Raw genomic sequence first — 23,624 nt, 5'->3', positions numbered from 1 at the left:
TCAAAGAAACTCTGCAGAAGAGAGGGAACCAGTTCAGAGATCTCTAGGGTAATCCCTGGGTAGGGGGGAGGGAGACTGTACACTCTCTTCTCTGCACCCACAGCTGCATTGTCCATTGTCTACGTGTGGCTGACCTTCACCAGAGCACTGTGGCCCTTGGGGAATCTCTGGTTACTCTCCAGCCATCTGAACATGTAGAGAGCCCAGAATCATCCAAGAACTTATTTCTATGATGGAAGCTTCAGGATCTGGTAGTATTTCGTTCTGGAGGAATAAAGTATAAAGGATATTTTTCACAGTTCTAGTTGTGGAGGGTCATTTGAAATCAAAATGAGGAAGCCTACTTTCCTTTCTTATGAGTAGAGAATAAGTTATGGGTTGAAAGTTCAATTTGACGGAATAACTTCCAACGTGATGTGTACCCATGACTGCACGCAATCGGGGTTTCATAGTTTCGCTCTTTCCACCTCAGTGCAGGGAGTTAGGCTGCTTCTCAACCACAGGTGGGCAATGGGGAAGCAGTGTGCTCTAGACTTAATTTGTGACTTTGGTTGAACCTCTTTATCCAATTACTGAGTTTTACTTAGTTTTCAGTATAGCAGTAATAGTTAGTTTTAATTTATTAGGATTTATATTTATTGCCTTTAGTGACATTTAAAATATTTGAGGTTATTAATAGTTAATGAATTTTAGTATATAATTGAATATCATTAGATATAAGTGATTTTTTTTAATTGGATGCCCAAAGGGCAAGTTTATATTTTTACCCTCTTTCCTATCAAATCCCCCCCACCGTGAGCCTGCATTAGGTAGTGATCAGAACCGTGTCTGAGAAAAAGAAATTAAAATTGCTCATAGGGAAATGTATATCATGTAACCCAGGAATTTCACTTCTAGAAATTTACCCAAAGGAAATAACGGGATTAAATATACATAATGCAACAGTTTTACGGCAGTGAAAACTTGAATTGAAAATAGGAAGCATTAAGCATCCTTTATTCTTACAAAAACAATGAAGGTAATTTCAAGTCGGATGGGGTGGGGAGTTGGGGGACAGAAAATCATATTTTGATTGTTTTCCTAACCTATATTCCAGGCCTAAATTTTTAAATCTAAATCAAATTTTATTTGAATTTGAAGTGCTTTAGAGATCAATGGATTCTCTATGGATGATCAGTAACCAATACAAGATATATGGGGGTGGGACATTTCCATTCACAGTGACAACAATAACTGTGACTCATACATGCAGAACATGGGCTCTCCACCAAGCCCTGCAAATGCTTGTTTATTTATATCAACGGGCCTCACAGAGTTCCATGTGGTAGAGCCTCTTATTATGTCATGCTCCAGGAGGGAAACAGAGGCATGGAAGTTTTCAGTGTCAGTAGACCACACAGCTAGTTAGGGGTGGAGCTGGCAGGGCCCATCTGTTTAACTACTACATCTATTGGCCTAACCAGAAATGTTTGAAGTGTAAATAAGGACAACTAAAAAAATTTTACTTAGAGATAGAAGGTAGATTAAGACAAAAGAAATGCCATGCTCTTGAATGGAACGCCTGAATATTTTAAAGATGTGCATTTGCTGCAGATTCTCTTATAGGTTTATCATAACCCATAATCAAAGTATAAATGATTTTTTAAAATTTATTTCTTTATTTCTTTTTGGCTGCATTGGGTCTTTGTTGCTGCGCGCAGGCTTTCTCTAGTTGCGGCAAGTGAGGGCTACTCTTCGTTGCAATGTGCGGGCTTCTTACTGCGGTGGCTTCTCTTGTTGCAGAGCATGGGTTCTAGGCACGCGGGCTTCAGTAGTTGTGGCACGTGGGCTCAGTAGTTGTGGCTCGCGGGCTCTAGAGCGCAGGCTCAGTAGTTGTGGCGCACGGGCTTAGTTGCTCCGTAGCATGTGGGATCTTCCTGGACCAGGGCTCAAACCCGTGTCCCCTGCATTGGCAGGCGGATTCTTAACCACTGCACCACCAGGGAAGCCCTAAATGATATTTTAAGTTGGTAAAATGGTTCCTGAGTTTATACAGAAGAATAAATAAATGAAAATAGCTATGACATTTCTGAAAAAATAACTCATGAATGGGTATTGCCCTACCCAATACTAAAGTACAAATCACCATCATTAACATTTTCATGGTTCTCAGCAAAAGACTAGCCTAACAGACCGAGGCTAACAACAAGGAGCATTAGAGCTACGCCAGGCAGCCCTGAGCAATTATTAACTCACCTTACCTCCCAACAGCCCACAAAGTAAATGCTATTACTATTCCCATTTTGTATAATAATTGAGGAAACTGAGGCACTTTCCCCAAATCACACAGCTGCTGAGTGGTAGGAACAGGGTTTGCACCTAGGCTATCTGGTTCCACCTGGAACACTTGATAAAAGAGAGGCAGCGCCACAAACCACTGGGACAGAGCGGATCCTTCTACAGCTGATACTGTGGAAATCACCATGTTTCTTCTTCCTTTATGATGTTTCAAGTTTTCTTCTTTTATCATGTCCTTCTGTTTAGAGAACTTCCTTTTGCTCTTCTTTTAGGGAAGGTCTACTGGTGAACAAATTCTTTTAGTTTCCCTTCATCTGAGAATGTCTTGATTTCCTCTTCATTTTTGAAGGATATATTGCTGGATATAGGCGTCTGCGTTGACAGGTTTTTCTTTCAGCATTTGAAAAATACTGTGTCACTTTCTTCTGCTCTCCCATAGTGTCTGCTGAGAAATCTGGTGTCATCCAGATTGTTTTTCCCCTATAGGTCAGGTGTCAGTTTTTTTCTGGCTGCTTTCAAGATTCTTTCCTATGTCTTTAGTTTTCTGAAGTTTAATTATAATGTGTCTTGGTGTGGTTTCTTTGGGTTTATCCTATTTGGATTTGTCCAGCATCTTGTATCTGTAGGTTTATGTTACATTATGTTAAATTTGGGAAATGTTCCGTCATTATTTCTTCCAGTACTTTTTAAGCTCTGCTTTTTCCCCTCTCCTTCCAGGACCCTAGTGTCATAAATGTTAGATATTTTTAAATGGTCCTAAAGGTCCCTGAGTCTCTGTTTATTTATTTATTTATTCATTTATTTTGGTCTGTTTTCTTTCTGTTGTTTGCATTGGGTCATTTCTATTATTCTGTCTTCCAGTTCATTGATTCTTTCCTTTTTCCTCTCCATTCTGCTGTTGAGCCCATCCACTAAGTTTTTTATTTTGGTTATTGTATCTTTTAGTTGTAAAATTTCCATTTTGTTCTTCTTTATGTCTTCCGTTTCTTTGTTGAGCCTCTATATTTGTTCGTGTTTCGAGTGTTTATGATGACTCATTGAAGCATTTTTATTATTGCTACTTTAAAATCTTTGTCAGATAATTCTCACATCTCTGTCATCTCCATGTTGGCATCAATTGGTTGTCTTTTTTTTTTCACTCAGTTTGAGATCTTTCTGGTTTCTGCTATGAAGAGTGATTTTTAATCAAAACCCAGAGATTTTCATACTATATGATGAGACTTGGGATCTTACTTAACGTTCTGTGTCAGCTGGCTTCTTTCTGATATCATTCTGTCAGGGGAGATGGGGGACATTGTTTCATCACTGTCAGGTAAAGGTAGAAGTCTTGGTTTCCTACTCAGCCTTTGTTGATACCAGCAAGGGGAGGCTCCTTGTTACTGCTGTATGGGGATGGGAGTTCTGGCCCCTCATGTGGTCTCCATGGACGCCACAGGTGAGGGGGGCTACCATTTGGCAGGACTGAAAATCCTGGCTTTCTCTGACACCAGCAGGTGGGAGTGTTGAGGTGCTTTGTTAACAGACCTGCAGAGTGGAAATCTAGGTTCCACACTTAGCCTCAGGGTTCAGGATTTTTTGTTGTTGTTATTGTTGTTGCTGTTTTTTCCTGTGGTGTTTGGTAGAACAGCTATTGTCTGAAAGTTTTCTGTCTTGCTGGCTGCCCCTGTTCTGCTGGCTGCCCCTGTCCTGGTCTTTTGACCAGTAACTAGAGAGATAGGGTTTTGTTGAGATTTCTTTGTCTGTCCCCATAGTCATTTCTGGTTGCCAGCTTCTTCAGCTCCATGTCTGGGATATAAGAGGCAAAACGAAAACCCAGGAAACTCACTACCATGTTGTTTCTAGGGTCCCAAGGTTCCTAGCTGGTCTGCCTTCCTCTCTTCACCCTACAGAATCTTATGTTTATTTTATATATAATGTCCAGGGTTCTTAGTTGTACTTAGCCAAGGCCTAAATTTTGAGATAGAATGTGGTCATCCTATACAGACATTTAATTTTACTGTAATTCAACAATACTCTCTGTGGTTGGAAAGGAAGAGAGAAAAAAGATTTTAGGTGGTGAGGGACTCTTCTGCCTACTGTTCCATTCAGTGAGTTTATGCCTTGAGAGTGGGTGTAATTATTCCTGAAACAGTTAATGCATATCATATGTCTGTTTGTGAAGGATTTTTTTTTTTAAAGATTTAATTTTATTTTATTTTTGGCTGTGTTGGGTCTTCGCTGCTATGCAGTTGCAGTGTGCGGGCTTTGTTGCAGTGTGCGGGCTTCTCATTGCGGTGGCTTCTCTTGTTGTGGAGCGTGGGCTCTAGGCGTGTGGGCTTCAGTAGTTGTGGCACACGGGCTTCAGTAGTTGTGGCACGTGGGTTCAGTAGTTGTGGTACACAGGCTTAGTTGCTCCGCTGCATGTGGGATCTTCCCGGACCAGGAATCGAACCCATGTCCCCTGCGTTGCAGGCAGATTCTTATCCACTGTGCCACCAGGGAAGTCCCTGTGAAGGATTTTTAAAGTTTTACCAACTACTAAAGTGGAAAGCATGGTTCACATCACTATTTCACGGACATCTTTAGTGCTTTTATGGGCATCTTTGATGAAGATATTAAAAGGCTAATTGGAGGCCACAATTAAACATTAACTAACAAAGAATTCTCCTATTAGGAGAATCAATAAAATTACCTATGAGATTTTTATGAACAAAGCCAGGTACTGTATGTTCATGGAAGTTGTATAAGAATGAATGATTATGTACATATATATGTGTGTGTATATATATATCCTAGTTATATTCAAATTACATATTTGAGGAGGTTCTTTTGTTTGTTTGTTTTGTTTTTTTGCATCTAGGTTTGCCAGATACAGATTCATGAAAAATTCATCAGGGATAATCAAGGAAAAGTAAAACCTGTGCTTGATAAGGAAAATAAAAAACTGCTCTGCAGAAAGTGCAAAACCTTTGCATGTTATACAGCTGATATAAGAGTGATGGAGATAGGCAGTCTTTTTAACAAATAGCACTGGGTCATTTTTTAGCACTCATTAAAGCTTATTATCTATCAGTGAGATATTTATAGTAAGAATACTATTATTCTGTTGTTATCATGGCCATGGTCCATGTATTTTTAAAAGGCTAAAAAGTTTAAAAGAAACCCTTGATGTTCAACAATAAAGAAATAGCTTAAAAATTGCTGCACAGCTACTTAATTATATATTACGTAGCCATTACAAATAATGGTTATGCTAAATGCACCATGGTATCCTGGATTAGATCCTAGAACAGATGAAGGATATTATTAGAAAAAGTGGTAAAACCTGTAGTTCAGTGTAAATCTGAAATTACTCGAAAATAAAGTTTATTAAACAAAGTGATTAGGAAGCTTATATAGTATAATGAAAAACTTCTTACAAACTAATGGTACAGTGGGAAAATTAACGAGGATAGAAAGTAGTAAATATGCTATGATCATAGCAGTGCAAAATAATAGCAGCAATACCACCATCACCACCACCACCAAAAAACCACTTATGTTTGTACCAAAAAAGGCTAGAGGAAGTATACTAAAATGTAATAATATTTTGCAGTGAGATACCATGATTTTTTCTCTTTCTACTATTTTGTGTTTTCTAAACTTTCTTCTGAGGATATGGATCACTTTTACAATGGAAGCAAAATCTCCTTATTTTAAAAACATGACATCTGCAGGGTAGCTTTCTAAAACTCTTAGATAAGGGTTAGAAAAATCTCCAAAGACAAAAATTGGATGTAACTATTGCTGCCGATTGGGGAGGGTGGAGGGCCTGGGCCGGGTCAGATGATGAGTTATTACTTTAGGGTTCTGTTTAGTCTTCAGAAAGCTGAGTCTTTAATCAGTCCAACATTGGAGCAAGAAGCATATTAGGGGTAATACTGGCAAGTTCCCATACCTTTCTGAGTCTTTTTCTTTAGCAGTAAAAGGAAGGTCCTTTCAGCTCCAATTTGGGTGATCTTCTGTTGAAATGGCCCTTTTAGACTATGTTTTCCCGAGGGACTGGTTATGTAGGATCTGCGTTTGTTCTGTGCACTGTGGTGTTTGTTCAGGTTTATTCTAACGTTGACTGGGGGCGGGGCCAGTGGACACATTAGTCCCTGAGCCTCTTCAGATACACATTGACCCTTTGTTGTTGTTCTCTGTATCCTTTGGATTCTTCCTGTCAGGGCCACTGGTGAACTCAGGCTTCACAGATCTTCAATAAATACTTCTTTGTTTCTGAATTAATAAGGAGTATCTATTTTGGGGAGCCAGGTTGCCTGGAAACTTCTTAGTCCTCCTCTTCCTGAGGTGTCCCCTGCCCCCTCACTTGCACCTCCACCTCCACCCTAACCTCCACCTGTGTCACTGGTGGTCAGGCTGCGTGGATTCTACTCTGGCCTTGAGGCAAATCCACATTTCCTTCTTACTCCATCTGTAAAAGAATTGGGATCCCGCCTTCTCATCATCTCTGATTATTGTGGAGTTTTCTTTTTTTTAAATCACAGTTATGTTCTGGTTCTAACGTTCTGTTTTGTATGCTACTCGATCCCTTCATCCGTAGGAATGCCATTTCACTATGGTTGGAGTTGCTTTCAGGGAGCATTTTGTGAGTAAGTTACACCCCAGACCAAAGAGCTTTGGGAGTTTTGAGAAGAGAGCAAAGATCTTCTGTGCCAGGGAGGACTGCAGCTATGACTGGGGAATCCATGTGAAGTATAAGGTATTTGAGATTCCAGTTATAAAGACTGAAAGTTTTGTGGTGGAAGATGTTGCAACTGGAGTTCAGACACTGTATGCAAAGTGGAAGGACTTTCATTTTGAGAAGATCCCATTTGATGCTGCAGAAATGTCCACTTGAGCTCAGGACCTCAGTCTGCAGGGAAGGGGTGACCTTGAGTGAGGAAGAAATTAGACCAGTGGGTGAATCACAGATCACTTGTACCACTGTCAGGATATTTTCCCTAAGGCTTGTACTGTACTGAGTATATATCACTTAACTTCTGTTGTTTTCAGCAGTTTGTACTGTATCACTTACATAAAACATGAGTGAATGAATCACAGCACTCAGTGAATCACTTTGTAGGTCAGTAGAGCTTGGGAAAAATGAAAAAGGCTTAACTTATTGCCATTCTTCCCTTCAGAACCCACTGCCAGTGTGCACTGCTAGCCACTCAGTACACATTGAGATAAATGAATGAGTGAATGGAATGTTGAAAGGTTTCCCATGCTTCCCTTTCTTTCCTTAACCTACTGTAAACTGGCTTTTGCCCTTAATAATCTACTGAAATTGTTTTTGTCAAGGTCACCAGCGACTCTGGTGGCCCAATCCACTGGGCACGTCTTAGTCCTTCCCTCTGTTTGACCTCTTTGCTGCTTTTGGCCCTGTTGAATACTCCTTTCTTGAAACTCCCTCTTGGCCACTAGCGCTTCTAACTCTACCCCAGTCTTTTCTATTGGCTCCTTTTTGCTGATCCTTTACACGTTGGTAATTCCAAAGGTTCAATATATATACACATACAGGCATAATAGTCACATACACTTGTGTTCTCTATGTGTGGCATCTGATCTTAAAATTCTACAGTGGACAATTTTTAGTTATGGGGGCATTTAAATAATACAGTACTCATTGAGAAGTTGGTTTCTGTTCTTTTGGTTTACTGTACATCTTGACCGATTAATTTGTTTTCTTAACCTGTGCCATTGTTCCCTTCAAATGGTCATTTCAAGCCATTTTCCAGTAATAGTTGATGGTCAACATTAGGACTCTGTTCTCAGGTAGGTCCCTTGGATGATACTGAAGAGGCAGTTTAATTTGGCTGTCCTTTCTATTTAAAAACTTAGAATACATATCCGAATGGCATTCCTGTGTCATTGAACAAGGCTGATGCTCCAGAGCTTAGTTTCCCATGTCCAGACATGGGGACAACTACCTGAGTTTTACTGTCTCCATCCAGGCCAAGGTATTTTATGTTCCGCTCAGGATAGCCTCTGTAGTAATTTAAGCATCTTCTTAAAACAGATTCAGATTAGTTGTTTGTAATTCACTAGGACCATCAATGGCTTTAACAAACCTCCAAACATCATAAAATGTTAATATGCTCAGCATAAGGGGTCGCATAACTCTTTTCAGATAGCACTTATATCTGAAGGCTTACTGGTGTCCAGGAGGCCACCCAGACCCCCAGGTCAGTCCTGGAGATCAGTGGGGTGACCTGCTGCAGCCACCTCTTCCTCCTTTTGATCTGATGAGAGTCAGAGAACTTGCCAGTTACATAACTTCTCCTAGGCTTAATTTTCTTCATCTGCGAAACAAGGATAACTCGTACCTGTAAGAGTTAGTAGAGAGTTTTTAACTGAAATAACATAAAGTACTTGATATACATAGTAGTTGTTTGATAATGGTTATTAATAGTATTCTTAGTAAGACACAATAAAATGGGTTATTTAAGCCAACTTGCTTGCTAATTTTTATTCATTTTCCATTTATATTTTATTAGAGTATTAACGTTCTGGTCACCAGTTTTAATATGGGCTTTGTTCCCACACCACCAAGCAATTCACCAACGGGGTGTCCTACCATTCAACTCAATTCTGCCACTATCTGCCTGGAGATGGCGTCAGATCCCTACAAGTCAAGGGCTCAGTCCTACAAAACTGCCCCACCTCTTCCCTACTTCAGAAGCCAAATTGTTATTACCTGTGCCTCTGACCAATTGAATACAGATGAGAGGTTACAGCAACCTCCTCTGTGGGCTTAATTTGCTAGAGAGGCTCACAGAACTCAGAGAAACCTTTTACTTACTAGATCATCGGTTTATTATAAAAGGAAGTAACTCAGGAGCAGCCAGATGAAAGAGATGCATAGGGTAAGGTTTGGGGAAGGGGCTCAGAGTTTCTGTGTCTTCTCTGAATCTCTACGTGTTCACAAACCTGGAAGCTCTTTGAACCTTGTCCTTTGGGTTTAATGGAGGTTTCATTACGTAAGAATGATGGATTAAATCATTGGCCATTGGTAATTTATTCAACCTCCAGCCCCTCTCTCCTCCCCTGAGGTCAGGGGGTGGGACTGAAAGGTCTAACCCTCTAATCACAAGGTTGTTTTTCCGGTAACCAGCCCCCATCCTTAGGGGTGGTCCAAGAGTCGCTCCTTAACATAACAAGAGACACCTTTGTTGCTCTTATCACGAAATTCCAAGGGTTTTAGGAGCTCTGTGCCAGAAACTAGGGACAAAGACCAAATATATATTTCTTATAAATCCCAATCTAACAAGTATCTCTTTGTATATGTGAGTGCCCTTTTTGGACGCTGCTATTTAAGGACTCCAATAGGATGTATACAACATCCACTGGAAATCTATTTGAGAAAAGTTCTTGCAAGTATCTAAATAATTCAATTTGGATGAAGGTGAATAGTACAGCCAACAGAAGAATGCAGTCTAAAGCTGAAACAAGAAAAATAATTTCCTTGTTTGACTTTAGCCTGGAGTCAAGCCATTGCAGGCATAGAGCATGGAACAGAGTAGGCATTTGGTTAATATTTATTGAATGAAAGAAACCAGTAGGTAGGGTTTTAAGAATTGCGCACTCTTAACTGATGTCCAAATGCTGGTCGTTGGATTTCTAGGTCAAAGGCTGCATTTCAGAACCAACTGGGGAGTCTTTTTCATGGCACATGCCCAGCCCCCTTAGAACATCCTGCCAGGGTGTGTCTAGCCACGTGTACGTTTTGAAGTTCCTCAGGTGGTTCTGATATAATCTGATAACAACCACTCCATCTTGTTAACTCTGTGGTCCCCACCAGTGCTCACCTTGTGATATTTTCACCTGAAATGAAAAGTCACCTTCAGTCAAATGCCTGATTGTGTCACAAGGCCAGTAAACTGATTCCCACCCTTAAAACTGACATTATTATTTGAATTTAAAAACAAGCCATCAGGTCAGTGTTTCCTCACATGTGTCGTTTGAAACCCAAGTGCTGTGAGATGCTCTGAAGAAAGCAGTTCTGTGGGCAGATAGGATTCTGTATTGTCTGCTGCCCCCTCTCCCCTCAAATGAGTGATTTCCAGTACACACTGCCATTGTGTGTCCTTATGTCAATTCTGTGGTAATAAGGCCCGTTTAACCCAGTGGTTACCAGATACCCTGACCCTGGACCCCTTTTATTCATGGGACGTTGTTAACAGCCTGTAGAAGCACAGTAGCAGATACTCAGTCCTGATGCTGACTAGACAACCAGAACCAAACTGGAGTATTAATTTCAGGATCATACCAGTAACTCTTTTATTATATTATGTAATAAAACTAAATTCCACTCAACAAATCTGTATTTAAAATGTAGATCTCAGTTTTGGGGATGCAAATTATTAAACCTGTTAAAAATATCAGCTGTAACTCTATAATCTTTGTGCACAATGATTAGGCTGTCTGGGTGAACAAAAACTACTTGGATGTTAAATTCTGTTTGTGGTCATGACATTTAACAACTTCCAAAGAAGGTAGCCAGTGGAACCTTGGCTCCTGTTTTTCAGAAGCAGCTCTCCGTTGCTCCTCATAACCTGCAGGGTGCGCCACACTGTCCTAACTCAACCCTGAAAGGCCAACTGTGCCAAAAATAAGGTTCTTCATTTAGGTGACTAGCAAACTTCCAGTATGTTTAGCCTGGGGAATACTGGGAGACAGATCTCTACAACCACAAATTATTAACTGTGACCCCAGAGCTGCCGGTGGCCATATCCCCCCGCACACGGCCCGCCCCAGAAAGAGGCTGTCACAAATGAAGGGCAAGAGGGGAAACGATAGGGAAGGAACCTGTTTGAGTCATAGATCCAATCAGACCTGCCGCCATGGCCACACGTGTTCTTCAAGTTCTTTGAGCCAATTTTTTTTTTTTTTTTTGCTTTAGGCAGTTTGAATTGTGCTTCTAACACTACAACTAAGAGTCATGACTAATATATCCTTCTCCTAGATTATTCTTCACTTACACGAAGGCTGTCCCATAGCCAAAGACACATGTGCTTATTTGCTGCATTAAAAAAGTTGGTCAGTGAACTCACTGTGCCCACCAAGGAGCGCTTGTTTCCCTAGGAGGGATCAGACAGGAATGGATTTGGAAAACTAAGAACAAAGGAGATGGGAACCCCATAGAGAGGAAGGAGGGGCTGGGTCTAGCATAGAGCAGCACACTTCTAATCTGGAGAGTAAGCAGCCCAGTGCCTTCTTGAGAAACCAGGTAAAAGGGGTCTATTTGTTCAGCCTTGTGGAGAGCAAGGATGGGACACTGGCTGAGACATTTTATCAATGAACAAGATAGTGTGTTTGGAGGTAGAGGAGGGGAGTCCAGAAGTGAAGAGACCCCATTCCAGAAGTCATAGCTGCATAACCTGCCTTGTCCGTCATCTGGGAAGAGGTGGAGACAGGATTTGATCCTAGGTGTTCTACTGACCAGCGCACAAACCCTGAGTGCTAAAGTTGAGACTTAAAATTCATTACAAGAAGATTAATTTGTAAGCTGTTAAGGTGCCCTGTTATGGACTGAATGTTGTCCCCCAAAATTCATGTCGAAGCCCTCCCGGACACTGTGACTCTGGAGATGGAACCTCTAGGGAAGTAATTAAGGTTAAAAAAGGTCACAAGAGTAGGGCCCTTGTAAGACGAAGACACCAGAGAGCTCATTCATTCGTGCTTTCTCTCCGTGCACATGCACTAAGGGAAGGCCATGTGAGGACACAGTGAGAAGCTAGCTGGCTGTAAGCCAGGAAGAGAGAGAGCTCTCACCAGAAAATGAATTTGCTGGAACCTCAATCTTGGACTTCTAGACGCCAGAACTGTGAGAAAATAAGTTTTTGATGTTTGAGTCACTCAGCCTATGATATTTCATTATGGCAGCTGGAGTAGCTTAAGACATGTGCCCTGAAATGACTTCAGTGATGAAAATGAGCAGATAACCTAGATGAAAATAAAAAAATTATGATCCGTTCACCAGACTACATGATTGCTACTGCTACCAGGCTATTGCTACCTTCTTGTTTGCTCCCAAATGAGGTTCAACACAGCCATTTAACCTGCATATTACTGACGTGGTTACAAAAAGAGGAGAACTCGAAGGTCATCCAGGCTTCAGGATCCTGCAGTCTGAGATCTGCTCTGCTCTACATATCCCAAAACGAGGGGCACACACACAGCAGAATTCAGTATCAAAGTCAAAAAGTTTTCCTTGAAAATAGATTTAATCGTATTCAAATTAGAAATGTTCTGCATCTCTCTCCAAAACCACATCTAAAGTTCTCTCGATACATGAAACATTTTCTGGGGAAAATGTTTGAATATAGTAAAAGAAACCTCCATATTTCTTCAGTGTTGATCTATCAAAAGGTACATAAAAAATTTCAACCTCTGAACCATCCATGAGGTGTCTGGATCATTCACTCTGGAGGAAAAGGCGGGGCGAGGGGATCACAGTCACGGCTAGGATTTGAAGTGTGAAAACGTTCTTCTCTGCCTTGTCAGTTAACTTTGGGACAGTATGCAGAGGCAAAGGACTCTCAAGGGAAAGGTTTCATTGAGCAGAGGGTAACAGAGAAACCAAAAATCGGGCAGGAGACATTTGTGTTCAGCTGAACAGTACAGGCTAAGAGTGAAAAATCAACATATTCTGTGATCAGTAACTGTAAAGGGCTCAGCTCTCCCTTCCTGGCACAACTGACAATCCCACCATTCTAAGCTTCCAAATTCTAGAAAAAGATAAAAAGATTAACAAAAATAGAGCATGTAGAGACTGCTGATTTTGTGTGCAGAGGATGGGCACCGGAACCTTAGGGCACCCTGGGTTGGAAGCGCCCCTGCGTGGAGGGGAGGAGAGGGGAAAGGCTGGGGTGGAGAGACTGCCATGCCAGGGCCTGCGGGCTGTAGGCACTGCGCTTCCTCCCCGCTGCGGCCAGGATGCCCATCTCCGAGGAAACCAGGGCCTACTTGGCCATCTTGCGAATCATGTAGTTGAGGATGCCCCCGTTGTGGAAATAAGTGAGCTCCACGTCGGTATCAAACCTCATGACAGCCTGGAAGGTCTTGCCGGTATCCAGCTGGGAGGACGAAGAAGCAGAGAAGAATCACTGAGGGAGGAGGTGAGCCAGCCCTTTCCAGAGGCATCCTGCCCGGCCTGCCCTCAGGCTACCCCTCCAAGTGTGGTCCACACTCCGGCAGTGCCGGGGACAGGCGCACGCTGGCCCCAGCCCAGACCTGCTGAGCAGTAAGTTGCATTTTATTTAACAAGATCCCCAGTGTACTGATCTACACGGTAAAGCAAGCACTGCAGAGAATAAGTGATGGAAGTGAGAGACACCTGAGAATTAGAAATAGCCTCTCAGGGCAGTAGCTAGTAGTGGCGTTTGGGATATTTTTTAAACTTCCTCCAGGGACTGCCCGAGGATGGAAGTGTCGGCAGTCAGCAGATGTTTCGTTAAGGTTGTCCATTAGGCACTGGCCCAGCTGCTGACCCTGGGACACAGCTCAGCAGCTTAGTCTGTCTGGGCAGCTAGATCACCCTGGGACCATGGTGCTCGTTCTTCATCCTTACCTCATCCAGGGCACTGTCTTTTTCACCTTTGGGCTAATCAAAGTCGGCCGCTTGGGAGTGAGGCTCAGGGATGGGGTGAGTGTGTCTGTTCACAGGTTTATAATAAAAAGGTGGGGTTTTTTTGTTTGTTTTTTTGTGATACGCAGGCCTCTCACTGCTGTGGCCTCTCCTGCTGTGGAGCACAGGCTCCGGACGCGCAGGCTCAGTGGCCATGGCTCACGGGCCCAGCCGCTCCGCGGCATGTGGGATCTTCCTGGACTGGGGCACAAACCCACGCCCCCTGCATCGGCAGGCGGACTCTCAACCACTGCACCACCAGGGAAGCCCTAAAAAGGTGTTTTGTTTTGTTTTGTTTTGTTTTTTTGCGGTACGCGGGCCTCTCACTGTTGTGGCCTCTCCCGTTGCGGAGCACAGGATCCGGACGCGCACGCTCAGCGGCCATGGCTCACGGGCCCAGCCGCTCCGCGGCATGTGGGATCTTCCCAAACCGGGGCGTGAACCCACGTCCCCTGCATCGGCAGGCGGACTCTCAACCACTGCGCCACCAGGGAAGCCCTAAAAAGGTGTTTTCTTTTGTTTTTTGCGGTATGCGGGCCTCTCACTGTTGTGGCCTCTCCTGTTGCGGAGCACAGGCTCCGGACGCGCAGGCTCAGCGGCCATGTTTCACAGGCCCAGACGCTCCGCGGCATATGGGGTCTTCCCGGACCGGGGCACGAACCCGTGTGCCCTGCATCGGCAGGCGGACTCTCAACCACTGCGCCACCAGGGAAGCCCCTAAAAAGGTTTTTAAGGTAATGTGAAAATGCCCTTTCGCTGAGATTTCATCACCGTTCTCTGGGCTGAGATTGGGAGGAACAGGAGACAGTGGGGCTGGCAGGTTTGGGAGGAAGGATGGAACTGATAACTCTATGAGTAAACAGAATAAATAATAAACCGACATAGTGTGGCATCACTGTGCTGGCAGGTCAGAAAGGTGCTAGTAGAACTCCTAAGTCTAAAGCATGTCTACTGAGGGATTTATTTTTCCTTCCAAATCCCACTGATTTCCTTCTAACAAGATTGATGATGAACACAGGGCCTTTGAGCTGGGCCTGGCATGGAAAGGTGCCGACTTACCTTGACCTGGACTTTCATTCGTGGTTTGAGGGTTTCTGGAATGCTGATAGTGTATCGTTCCCGCCCTGTGAGTCCTAGGGTGTCTGCATTCTCCCCGGGGAGATACTCGAGGGGGATCACCCCCATCCCGACCAAGTTACTTCGGTGAATACGCTCGTAACTCTCAGCCAGGACAGCTCTGATTCCCTGATGAGCCAACAGAGTAGTTTGGACAGTTTTTCTTTCGTTACACAGACACTTTACAAAGGCTTCGTAAGTCAAAACTCTTCTCACACCTAAATTCTTCATAAGTACCAATTAATCGTTTACATAAAATGTTGCCCGCTAGTTATAAATAACACAGTAGCCAGGCTTAACTGATTGTCTGCACTGTGTAGGCAGCATGTAGGCGCTGAAATGAACTCTCCTCCCACCCTCCCCCAACCCTCGCTATTATTGTGCCCCTGTACCCTAGTAGTCAGTGGTTTACCCAATATCTGAACCCATGCAGTCTAACCACACACTTAGCCACTTTGTGATACAACATTTCTCAGCAAACTTCCACTGTATCTGGAAACATCAGCACAAAGAAACATAAAGAAAATTCATTTTTCCCCTTGAATTTTGCTATTATTGTAGGTGCATCAGCAGACACCGAAGATTTAATAAAAACAACTTTCAGAACATACTACAGAGAAAGTAAATGATTACCTACTGTGTGCTGCTTTTATACTTCCTGTTTCAGGGATCAAATTACATTGAATATAATCTTGATATAAAGCTTCCTATAAAGTACATTTTACTATGATCTATAACTGGCAATATACAGCAATGATCAATAAACCAGGATACTTGATTAACTAGAATATCCCATCCTCAAATGTTAGTTAACTGTAATATAATAGTAAGATACCCCTAAAAGGTCTCAATATCTAGGGTACACTTTTAAGATCCCCTGAATCAGTTACTCAGGAAGCTTGTTAAAAATGTAGATTCTTGAGTCACAGATGTAGAAAACAAACTTATGGTTAGCAAGGGGGAAGGGAGGGTGATAAACTGGGAGATTGGGATTGACATATACACACTACTATATATAAAATAGATAACTAGTAAGAGCCTACTGTATAGCACAGGGAACTCTACTCAATATAATGACCTATATGGGAACAGAATCTTAGAAAGAGTTATACATATGTATATGTATAACTGATTAATTTTGCTGTACAGTCGAAACTGACACAACATTGTAAATCTATATTCCAATAAAAATTAATTTAAAAAAATGTAGATTCATGGGTACTACCCCAGGTCTACTGTATCAGAATCTCTAACAGGGAGCATGGGTGGGAGAAGACAGTGATTCTTTTAATTTAGGAGAACCATGGCTATAGAGCAGTAGTTCTCAAACTCTGCTGAATATTAGAATCACTGGAGAGACTTTTAAAAGCCCGATGTCCTGGCCTTTCCCCTTACCAGTCAGACCAGAATCTCTGGGAATGAGATCCAGGCACAGGTGTTTTTTTAAAATATCAAGGTGTTTCCAAATTTAAAAGCAAATTTATAGAGGAAGGGCAGATTCTTTAGGACAGTAGATATTTTGTATGGATTTATGTATATGTGTACTGTATACTTATTTTGGGGGAAGTGGTAATCTTTGTAAACACAGGTCATTCACATCTCAAGCTCTGTGTAAAGGGCCTTGCAGCACTGCAGATCACAGCTGTCTGTCCCTCTCTGCATGAGGACAGCCCGGGGTTGCCTAGTGGCCGAGGCTGGGCAGCTACAGAATGAAGTGTGTACGGCTGTCTGGGCAGACAGAACTTGGAGCAGTTCTGTAGAGAAGTCTAGACGTGTATCGTCAGGCCCCTCAAGATGGCTGTTCTCTTGCTCTTTGTACATCCCCTGCTCGACCAGTCCCTGCTTCACCTCCGCCCTACTCACATGAATGTGCTTGCCCCCTGCCCCTTAAGTCAGAACGGCCCCACCTGCTAGTTTATTAAAGGGAAACATCTGCCCTAGTGGTGGTGGTTAACCTGAGGGGCTGTGAGACACAGGCCCCAGCTGCTGGTTTCCCTGGTAACTGATGAGCCAACCTGACATCAATCCCCCCCTATAAATGGTAGCCTCCTTCTCCCCCAGGGGAGGGAAGACTTGCTGTGTCCTGCTTGTTGCACACGGTGGGGTGTTGCCCCAGGACCTTGCTTCAGATGTGTAAGAGCCCCCCTCTATTAAACCACTGATGTCTCTGTCGCTGTATCCGGGCTCCTTCTTTGGTCTTGTGGCTGGTGCAGCCCAGCGAGCCTCTAGAGAGCCCCTCGGTGCCAGGTCTCTTCTTATTTCCCCAGATCTCACTGTCCCCACCTGACTGCTCCCTGCAGCGCCCAGCTCCCTTCCTAAAATCCTTTCTTCTGTAATTTCTTAGGTTCTTTTCAGCAGTTTCTAGAAAAGGCAGGCCTTTGACAAATTACCAACTAATAAGAACATCTCCCCCCCCCCACTGCAAACTGATTGCCTAAAAAAAAAAAATAGGTGTGATGTTCAAAGACATTTTTCAGAAGCCTGGGAGTCTGGAGGGCTGCCTGCCAGACAGCCATCTTTTTTTTTTTTACTGTACTTGTGGATATCAACTTACTTAGCATCTGCCAAGTGCATTGATTTGCTCGAGCCATCGTTATTTAAATTGATATCTGCTAAGCTATTCTACCCTATCCTGAGGATTAAAGTCAGTCACCAGGAGTGTGCCCTGCTTTCAGGGCAAGCAAATGCTCGAGAGGTAAAAGGTCCTGCGTGGCCCCTCCCACAGGGACACCTGATGTAGGTCAAGCCCTGAAATGGCTGAAGGTTCCAAAGAGCTGACTGTCTACATACAGAGAGGGCTTCCTTTTCTACTGAGCCTGTATGCAGACTTTTCACAGGCAGTGATAAGCAACTGTTAAAAAGTGCATTCCCCGAGCTTATCCAAAGCTCAGGCTCCTTACTTTTTCCCTTCTGTGAACCTGACGATACAGTAGCAGTAGCTTATTCCTCACATTCACCTGGGACAAGAGCCTTGAATAAACTTCAGGTGTTAACCTCTGAGAACGTTATGAAAACCATGAAACCTTCCCCATTAAAAAAAAAAAAAAAAAAGACACATACTACACACTTCTGGATGGATAAACTTCGGGACCCTCCCCCCAACTGCTCTGTAGACACCCCCAAAGATCCACAGCTCCCAGGATAGCAATGTTTGATCTAAGGGAAGCCAGTGAACTCTAGATTACCCTTCACTCAGTGAAGTAAATCCTAATCTACCAAGAAGCAGGAGATGAATAAACATTCCCTGCTTTCCCGAGCTTGCTTTGCTCTTCAACATCTTGGAAAGTAAAGCAAAGCATTTTATTTCTGGCCTCCCTCCCAGCTTCCCTTCCGGTTCAGAGGGGCAGCTGCCTGCGGGGATGTCTCTGCATCCTACTCACCAGTAGGAAAGGGCCCTTGGCCGCCCAGTCTCGGGAGCTGCCTGAGCCGTACTCTTTGCCGGCCAGAACTATCAGGGGAAGGCCCGCCTGCTGGTACCGCTCAGAGGCATCGAACACATCAAGCTGAGGAAGAGAAGAGGAAGGTTTTACAGACACAGTAAAGGCACAGAGTGTGGACACAGGGCAGTGAGTCCTGGTGGGACATGCAGGGGCAGAAGGGTCTGTAGTCGGCCAAGCCAACGTAAAGTCAATGGAACACTCAACCAGTCAGTTGCCTGGTCTACAAATTTCCAGTTAACTCCATCTACGTACCTCTGTCAAATTGAATTTTATACTGTTAAGTGAAATGCCTAATTGTCCTAGTTTTAGAAAAACATTCAAATCCTAGGGCATCAGGGGAAAAATAGGAAATTAGATCAGTTTTTTTTTTTTTAACTCTTCCATTGATTAAAATATTTTACAGCTAAAGCAGAGAATCCCACCTAAACCTGGGTTTTGACTGAGTACCAGAAACTCAGTGATGGTCAGTTGTGAAGGGTAGCCAAACAGAAAGAAGGTCACGTGTTCAGAAATTACATAAAATGCAAACTCTTATTTGTCACCCTTCTACATGGAGGTCAAGGTAAAGACAGTAGAAACACTGATGGAAGCACCAATCAATAAAGGACAGGAAAGGATTAATGGACCTTTTAGTATATATGAGAAACATCTTACACAAATAGATTCATTTGTTTCTCACAGGAACTCTGAATATTCCGCTGAGCTGAGACTTCACAAAGAGATGATATCATTGCTGGTGAGTAATAAAACATTGTTTTCTCCTGGCTACTTAAGTCAGAAAATAAGATCTGTCCTAAAGAAGGAGTATTTGATTTGAAAGGAGCTCTAGAAAGGTGTCTAATCAAATTCTCAAGTAGGCTTTCACAAATTACTATTGCGGTGAAAGGATGGAGACGGTGGTTGATGTCACATGGCATCGCCTAAATCTGGGTAGGATTCTGTATGTCTTTAGCTGGATAGAGCTCATGAATATAGAAACTGTTTAAAAACAAACAAACAAACAAAAAAAAACCAGTGAAAGCCTGCTCTAGCCAAATAGCCTGGATCCTTTCAAAGACCAGAAAGAAACAACCTACCTGATATTTTCAGAGATATCTATTAGTAGCTTTGTATATTAAGCCTGTGGAAGTGTGTGTTTTTTAAAGTGCTTTCAAAACTACCGCAAAGCTGACAATCCCGTGGCAAAGCAGGTCTTGGAACCCAAGATGAGTGGGGCAAAGCAGGTCTTGGAACCCAAGATGAGTGGGACTAAGCAGGTCTAGAATTGCAAGCTCCTGGCTTTTCTCATACATGAGCTAAACTGAGAGTAGCAAGCAGCTTATAAAGCATCAGCTCCTGTACTCTCCCGCTCTTCTGAAGAAAACATAAAATTTAGTGGTTTCTTCTGTATTGTGCCTCTGTATCCCTAAGTATTTAATCAGCCAGTTCTTCATTTCTCCTTTTTTATTGTTAATTTCCTACTTTGATGATTTAGTTCTTTTAACCACCGCACTCCTTCCCCTGCCCCACCCCCTACTCTCCGTGGCCTTCTAATATCATTGTCATACATTTTGATTATGTAAATGCCACTTATAGCTGAGCCATATAATATACTCTGATTTCCTTTTCTTGGCAATTAAAAAATTTTTTTCCACTGGAATAAAATTTTTGTATGTGTGCTCACCTATTTCTGTGTCCCTACCTGTTAATTAATTCCCAAATGCACTGCCTAAAGTATCAGTACAAGTCTTCTCTAAAGACATTCAAATCTAACAGGCAGTCTAATTTAAAAATCTTTTTCATGGGGTGTCACTCCTGGAACCCAACATTCCTATGTGGACTGATGGCTCTCTGAGGACATGGTGCATTCCTATTCTTTCCCCAACATCCTGTCGATTCCCTGTATTTCTTTTTCTTGGATCCTACATCTTCCTCTTTTTTTGGTTTATTACCTCGTTTTGGTGTAATACATTTACTAAGTAGCTTCTTGAGACTGGGACTGAGGGTATTTTTAAAGTTTTTGAATAGCTGAATGTGTTATTACTTTAATCTCACTTGGCTGGAAGTATGAGGGACACAGATTTTAGGGTCCCAATAACTTTCCTCAGTCTGTTTCCTGGGCTGCTGTGAGCGCGTCTGATCCCCAGGACAATGCACATAAGCTGTTTTTCCCTCTCTGAAGTTTCTAGATCTCCTTACCTCTGCTGTTCGTGCCGCGCGGCTTGTGGGATCTTAGTTCCCCAACCAGGGATCGAGCCCAGGCCCTCAAGCCGTGAAATCGCGGAGTCCTAACCACAGGACCGCCAGGGAATTCCCAACTTTGCTGTCTTAATTTCATAATGATGTCACTTGGAGTGGGTCTTCTTTAATCACGTGGCTGGGCACTCAGTGGACCTTTGAACCTGGAATCTCAGATTTTGCAGTTGAGGAATTTTCTTGTGTTAATTCTCTAATAATTTCCTCTCAGATCTTGTCTGTTCTTTTTAGCATCTCTATTCAATCAGATGTTGGCCCTCCTCAGTTCAGTCTTTAATTTTCTTACATTTTCTAATTTCCCCTTTGTCTTTCTATATTCTGGAAGATATTCTCAACTAACCAGCTTTTCCTGTGAAATTTTAGGGGCTTCTTTTTTTTTTAAGGAGCTCTTTCTTGTCTTCTGATTACTTTACAGCAACAGAAAATCATCTCTTATCACTCTGAGGAGACAGTTGTTTTCCTTAGTTTTCTTCTACTCTTTCCATTATCTGTTGTCCTTTATATTCCTCTGTTCTTTGTCTGTCTTCCAAGTTCAAGGCCTGACCAAATGTCTCTTCATCTCTCATTCTGTTTCCTTATTTAAGCTGAGGCACTAAGCAACTGACTAGGAGTTCTGTGCAATGGCAGGGCTGTAAATGAGGGAGATTCATTGTGACAGTATCCTGGAGGCCTCCAAAGTCTGTAACTGCAAGTCCTTCCCCTTCATCTCTCGGGGATTTTACCATTTATTTGTATCTTTTTCACTTAATAGTTTATCATCCCTGCTATTCACTGAACAAATATCTCCTGGGCACTGACTTTGTGCTGGATCCTGGTGATCAGAGTATCTATGATGAATTTGCTTTACAAACATAGAACCAGTTACAAGTGAGGCAGTGTGTTTGGTGGTAAAGAGCGTTGACTTTGGACAGAGCCTGACTCCATGGGTTTTAATCTCAGCTCCTCAGACTTGTGAATTTAGGGAGTTACATGAGCTCTCTAGGCTCCACTTGCCAACTTAAAACAAGGAGAATTATGGTACCTTCCTCAAAGGGTTGTTATGAGGATTGAACAAGTCAGTATATGCAAAGAGCTTAGAACAGCACCTGGGATGGAGTAAGTTCCACAGACGTATTTGGCCATTATCATTTTAAAATAATTTGTGAGGGTTATTTCTTAAGTAGCTTAACCAGTTTTCATGCGGTTTCACAGCATTCACTGGGAAGGGAAGTGACCCTGAGGACCTGCTGCTGTGCCAGATGCCATGCTAGGTGTTTTACGTGTCATTCCATTCCAGGTTAAGCCTCAGAGCCTTAAAAAGTAGATATTATTTCTACTTCTCAAGTAAGGAAAATGAGGCTCAGAGAGGGAGATAACTTGCTGAGGGCTCCACAGCTGATATGAGGTGGAGCTGGGACTTGAACCCAGGCCTGTCTGACTTAAAGTGCAGGCTTCCCCACCTCTCATATGCCTGCCATCTGTGCACGGACAATTCCAGCTGTAATATGCCAACTCCAAGTGGTTCCCATTAGGACCCAAGCAGGCCTGCACAATCCCGTACATTCCTTCTTTTCCTAGTGATATGGTAGATTAATTAAATGCTATTAAAGTTATATTGGGTTGGCCAAAAAGTTCATTCGGGTTTTTCCATACGAGGCCACCGAAAACCCAAACGAACTTTTTGGCCAACCCAATAAAATAGCACTTCTTCATAAATATCCTCCACCTTAACCTGGAATTTCCCCTTCAAGTACTCTGAGCTGACGAACTTTCACTCAGAGGTTTTTAAGCTCAACTCCGAGGAGACTAGACTTAGTTAAAACATGAAGCAGAATCTCTAAGCAGGAAAAGCTTTCCCAGTGTAAAGGGCCTCTCCATCAAGGATGAACTCTGATATACATGGACACCTGGCAAGAGGGACTGTACAAAGCAAGAGGTAGGATGAGCTGTGAAATAAAAATAAGACCAAAAGGAAAGTGATGGTGCCAACATCCAACCACCCAGAGCCTGAGAAATTCTGGCTTCTTAATGAAGTAGAAGACACAATACTCACAATTTCGCCAGTAGGCAGGTGGATAGTCTGTGGTGCCTGCTTGTTCAAGAATTTGTTTAATAAGCGGATATTGGCAAATGTCCCCCGCGCCATGATGGCGTCGTTACCTCGGCGGGAGCCGTAGGAGTTGAATTCTCGTGGAGTCAAGCTGATAACGAAAGCAGGAGGGGAACTGGTTCAGTGAACTGAGAGAAGATTAAACTTGGCTTACCCCGAGAAAAGAGAAAACCCACAAACCTAGGTGTTTCTCTAAGTCTGCTAAGTATTGTTCTCCAAGGCAGAAAAGCTGTTCCCATGGCTTCAACTGAGGGCAGAGTGAGAGGTGGCAGGTGGGATTGTGAATCAGTATGCTCCCAGCAGCAACCTACAGTCTTATAAACCTGAGTAGAGCAATCGGGAGGGACTTTAATAAGAGTATTTATTTTACTGATTCAGTAGGGTAGCCTATAAAGCTTCACAAAAGGTAAAATACTAAAAATGGGTAAAAAAAAAAAAAAACAAAGGAAGCAAAGGGAATACTCAGGATAGGCCAGTCAGGTAGAGCCAAGAATGGGGACACATAAAATACCTTCTATAAACTAAACAGAAGTAGGTTCAAATTTGTCCCCAAGTTACCAGGAGCTCAGTGCAGTGAAAAGACACATAACTGGCGACATGACTTAGAATTCTCGTAAGATCAAAATCAGGGCAGTGCCAAAGAGGCAGACAGGAATAGCTATCGGTGGTCCTAAAATCAAAGAAAAATCTTGTCTGTGGGTCCCAATGAAAGGACACTTTGCAAAATGAGTAACAACATCTTAAAATGAACATGGTGACCAGTTCACTGGGCTGTTTCTTATAATGCTAGGAAGCGTGTGGTTAATGATTTATTAGTTAGATCTAATTTGAAGAT

At 42.8% G+C, this 23,624-nt stretch overlaps 2 protein-coding genes and 1 long non-coding RNA gene across 4 annotated transcripts in view; 1 reads left to right on the top strand and 2 right to left on the bottom strand.

Annotated features, from left to right (window-relative positions):
* RIGI (RNA sensor RIG-I) overlaps positions 1 to 7,205 on the top strand; it is a 28,926-nt gene extending 21,721 nt beyond the window's left edge. Inside the window, 2 exon segments of the mRNA XM_060155189.1 lie at positions 5,117 to 5,258; positions 6,840 to 7,205. Coding sequence (XP_060011172.1) covers positions 5,117 to 5,258; positions 6,840 to 7,138 — 441 coding nt within the window. The 3' untranslated portion in view covers positions 7,139 to 7,205.
* On the bottom strand, positions 1,662 to 11,356 carry LOC132523708 (uncharacterized). Its single transcript, XR_009541618.1, has 3 exons — positions 11,262 to 11,356; positions 8,436 to 8,582; positions 1,662 to 1,989 (listed from the first exon to the last, which is right to left on the bottom strand). It is a non-coding gene; the product is annotated as an uncharacterized LOC132523708 (long non-coding RNA).
* A 1,131-nt stretch (positions 11,357 to 12,487) lies between these two features.
* ACO1 (aconitase 1) overlaps positions 12,488 to 23,624 on the bottom strand; it is a 59,738-nt gene continuing 48,601 nt past the window's right edge. For both annotated transcript variants that reach the window (XM_060155187.1, XM_060155188.1), the window contains 4 exons: positions 22,733 to 22,880; positions 18,406 to 18,528; positions 14,969 to 15,154; positions 12,488 to 13,358 (listed from right to left, as the gene is read on the bottom strand). In XM_060155187.1, coding sequence (XP_060011170.1) covers positions 13,245 to 13,358; positions 14,969 to 15,154; positions 18,406 to 18,528; positions 22,733 to 22,880 — 571 coding nt within the window. In that variant the 3' untranslated portion in view covers positions 12,488 to 13,244. The remainder of the gene's footprint in view (positions 13,359 to 14,968; positions 15,155 to 18,405; positions 18,529 to 22,732; positions 22,881 to 23,624) is intronic.

The sequence above is a fragment of the Lagenorhynchus albirostris genome, chromosome 7, assembly GCF_949774975.1.
Source record: "Lagenorhynchus albirostris chromosome 7, mLagAlb1.1, whole genome shotgun sequence".
NCBI classification, from domain to species: domain Eukaryota; kingdom Metazoa; phylum Chordata; class Mammalia; order Artiodactyla; family Delphinidae; genus Lagenorhynchus; species Lagenorhynchus albirostris.
The sequence above is the reverse complement of the archived record's forward strand: the minus strand, read 5'-3'. Positions and strand labels throughout refer to the sequence as shown.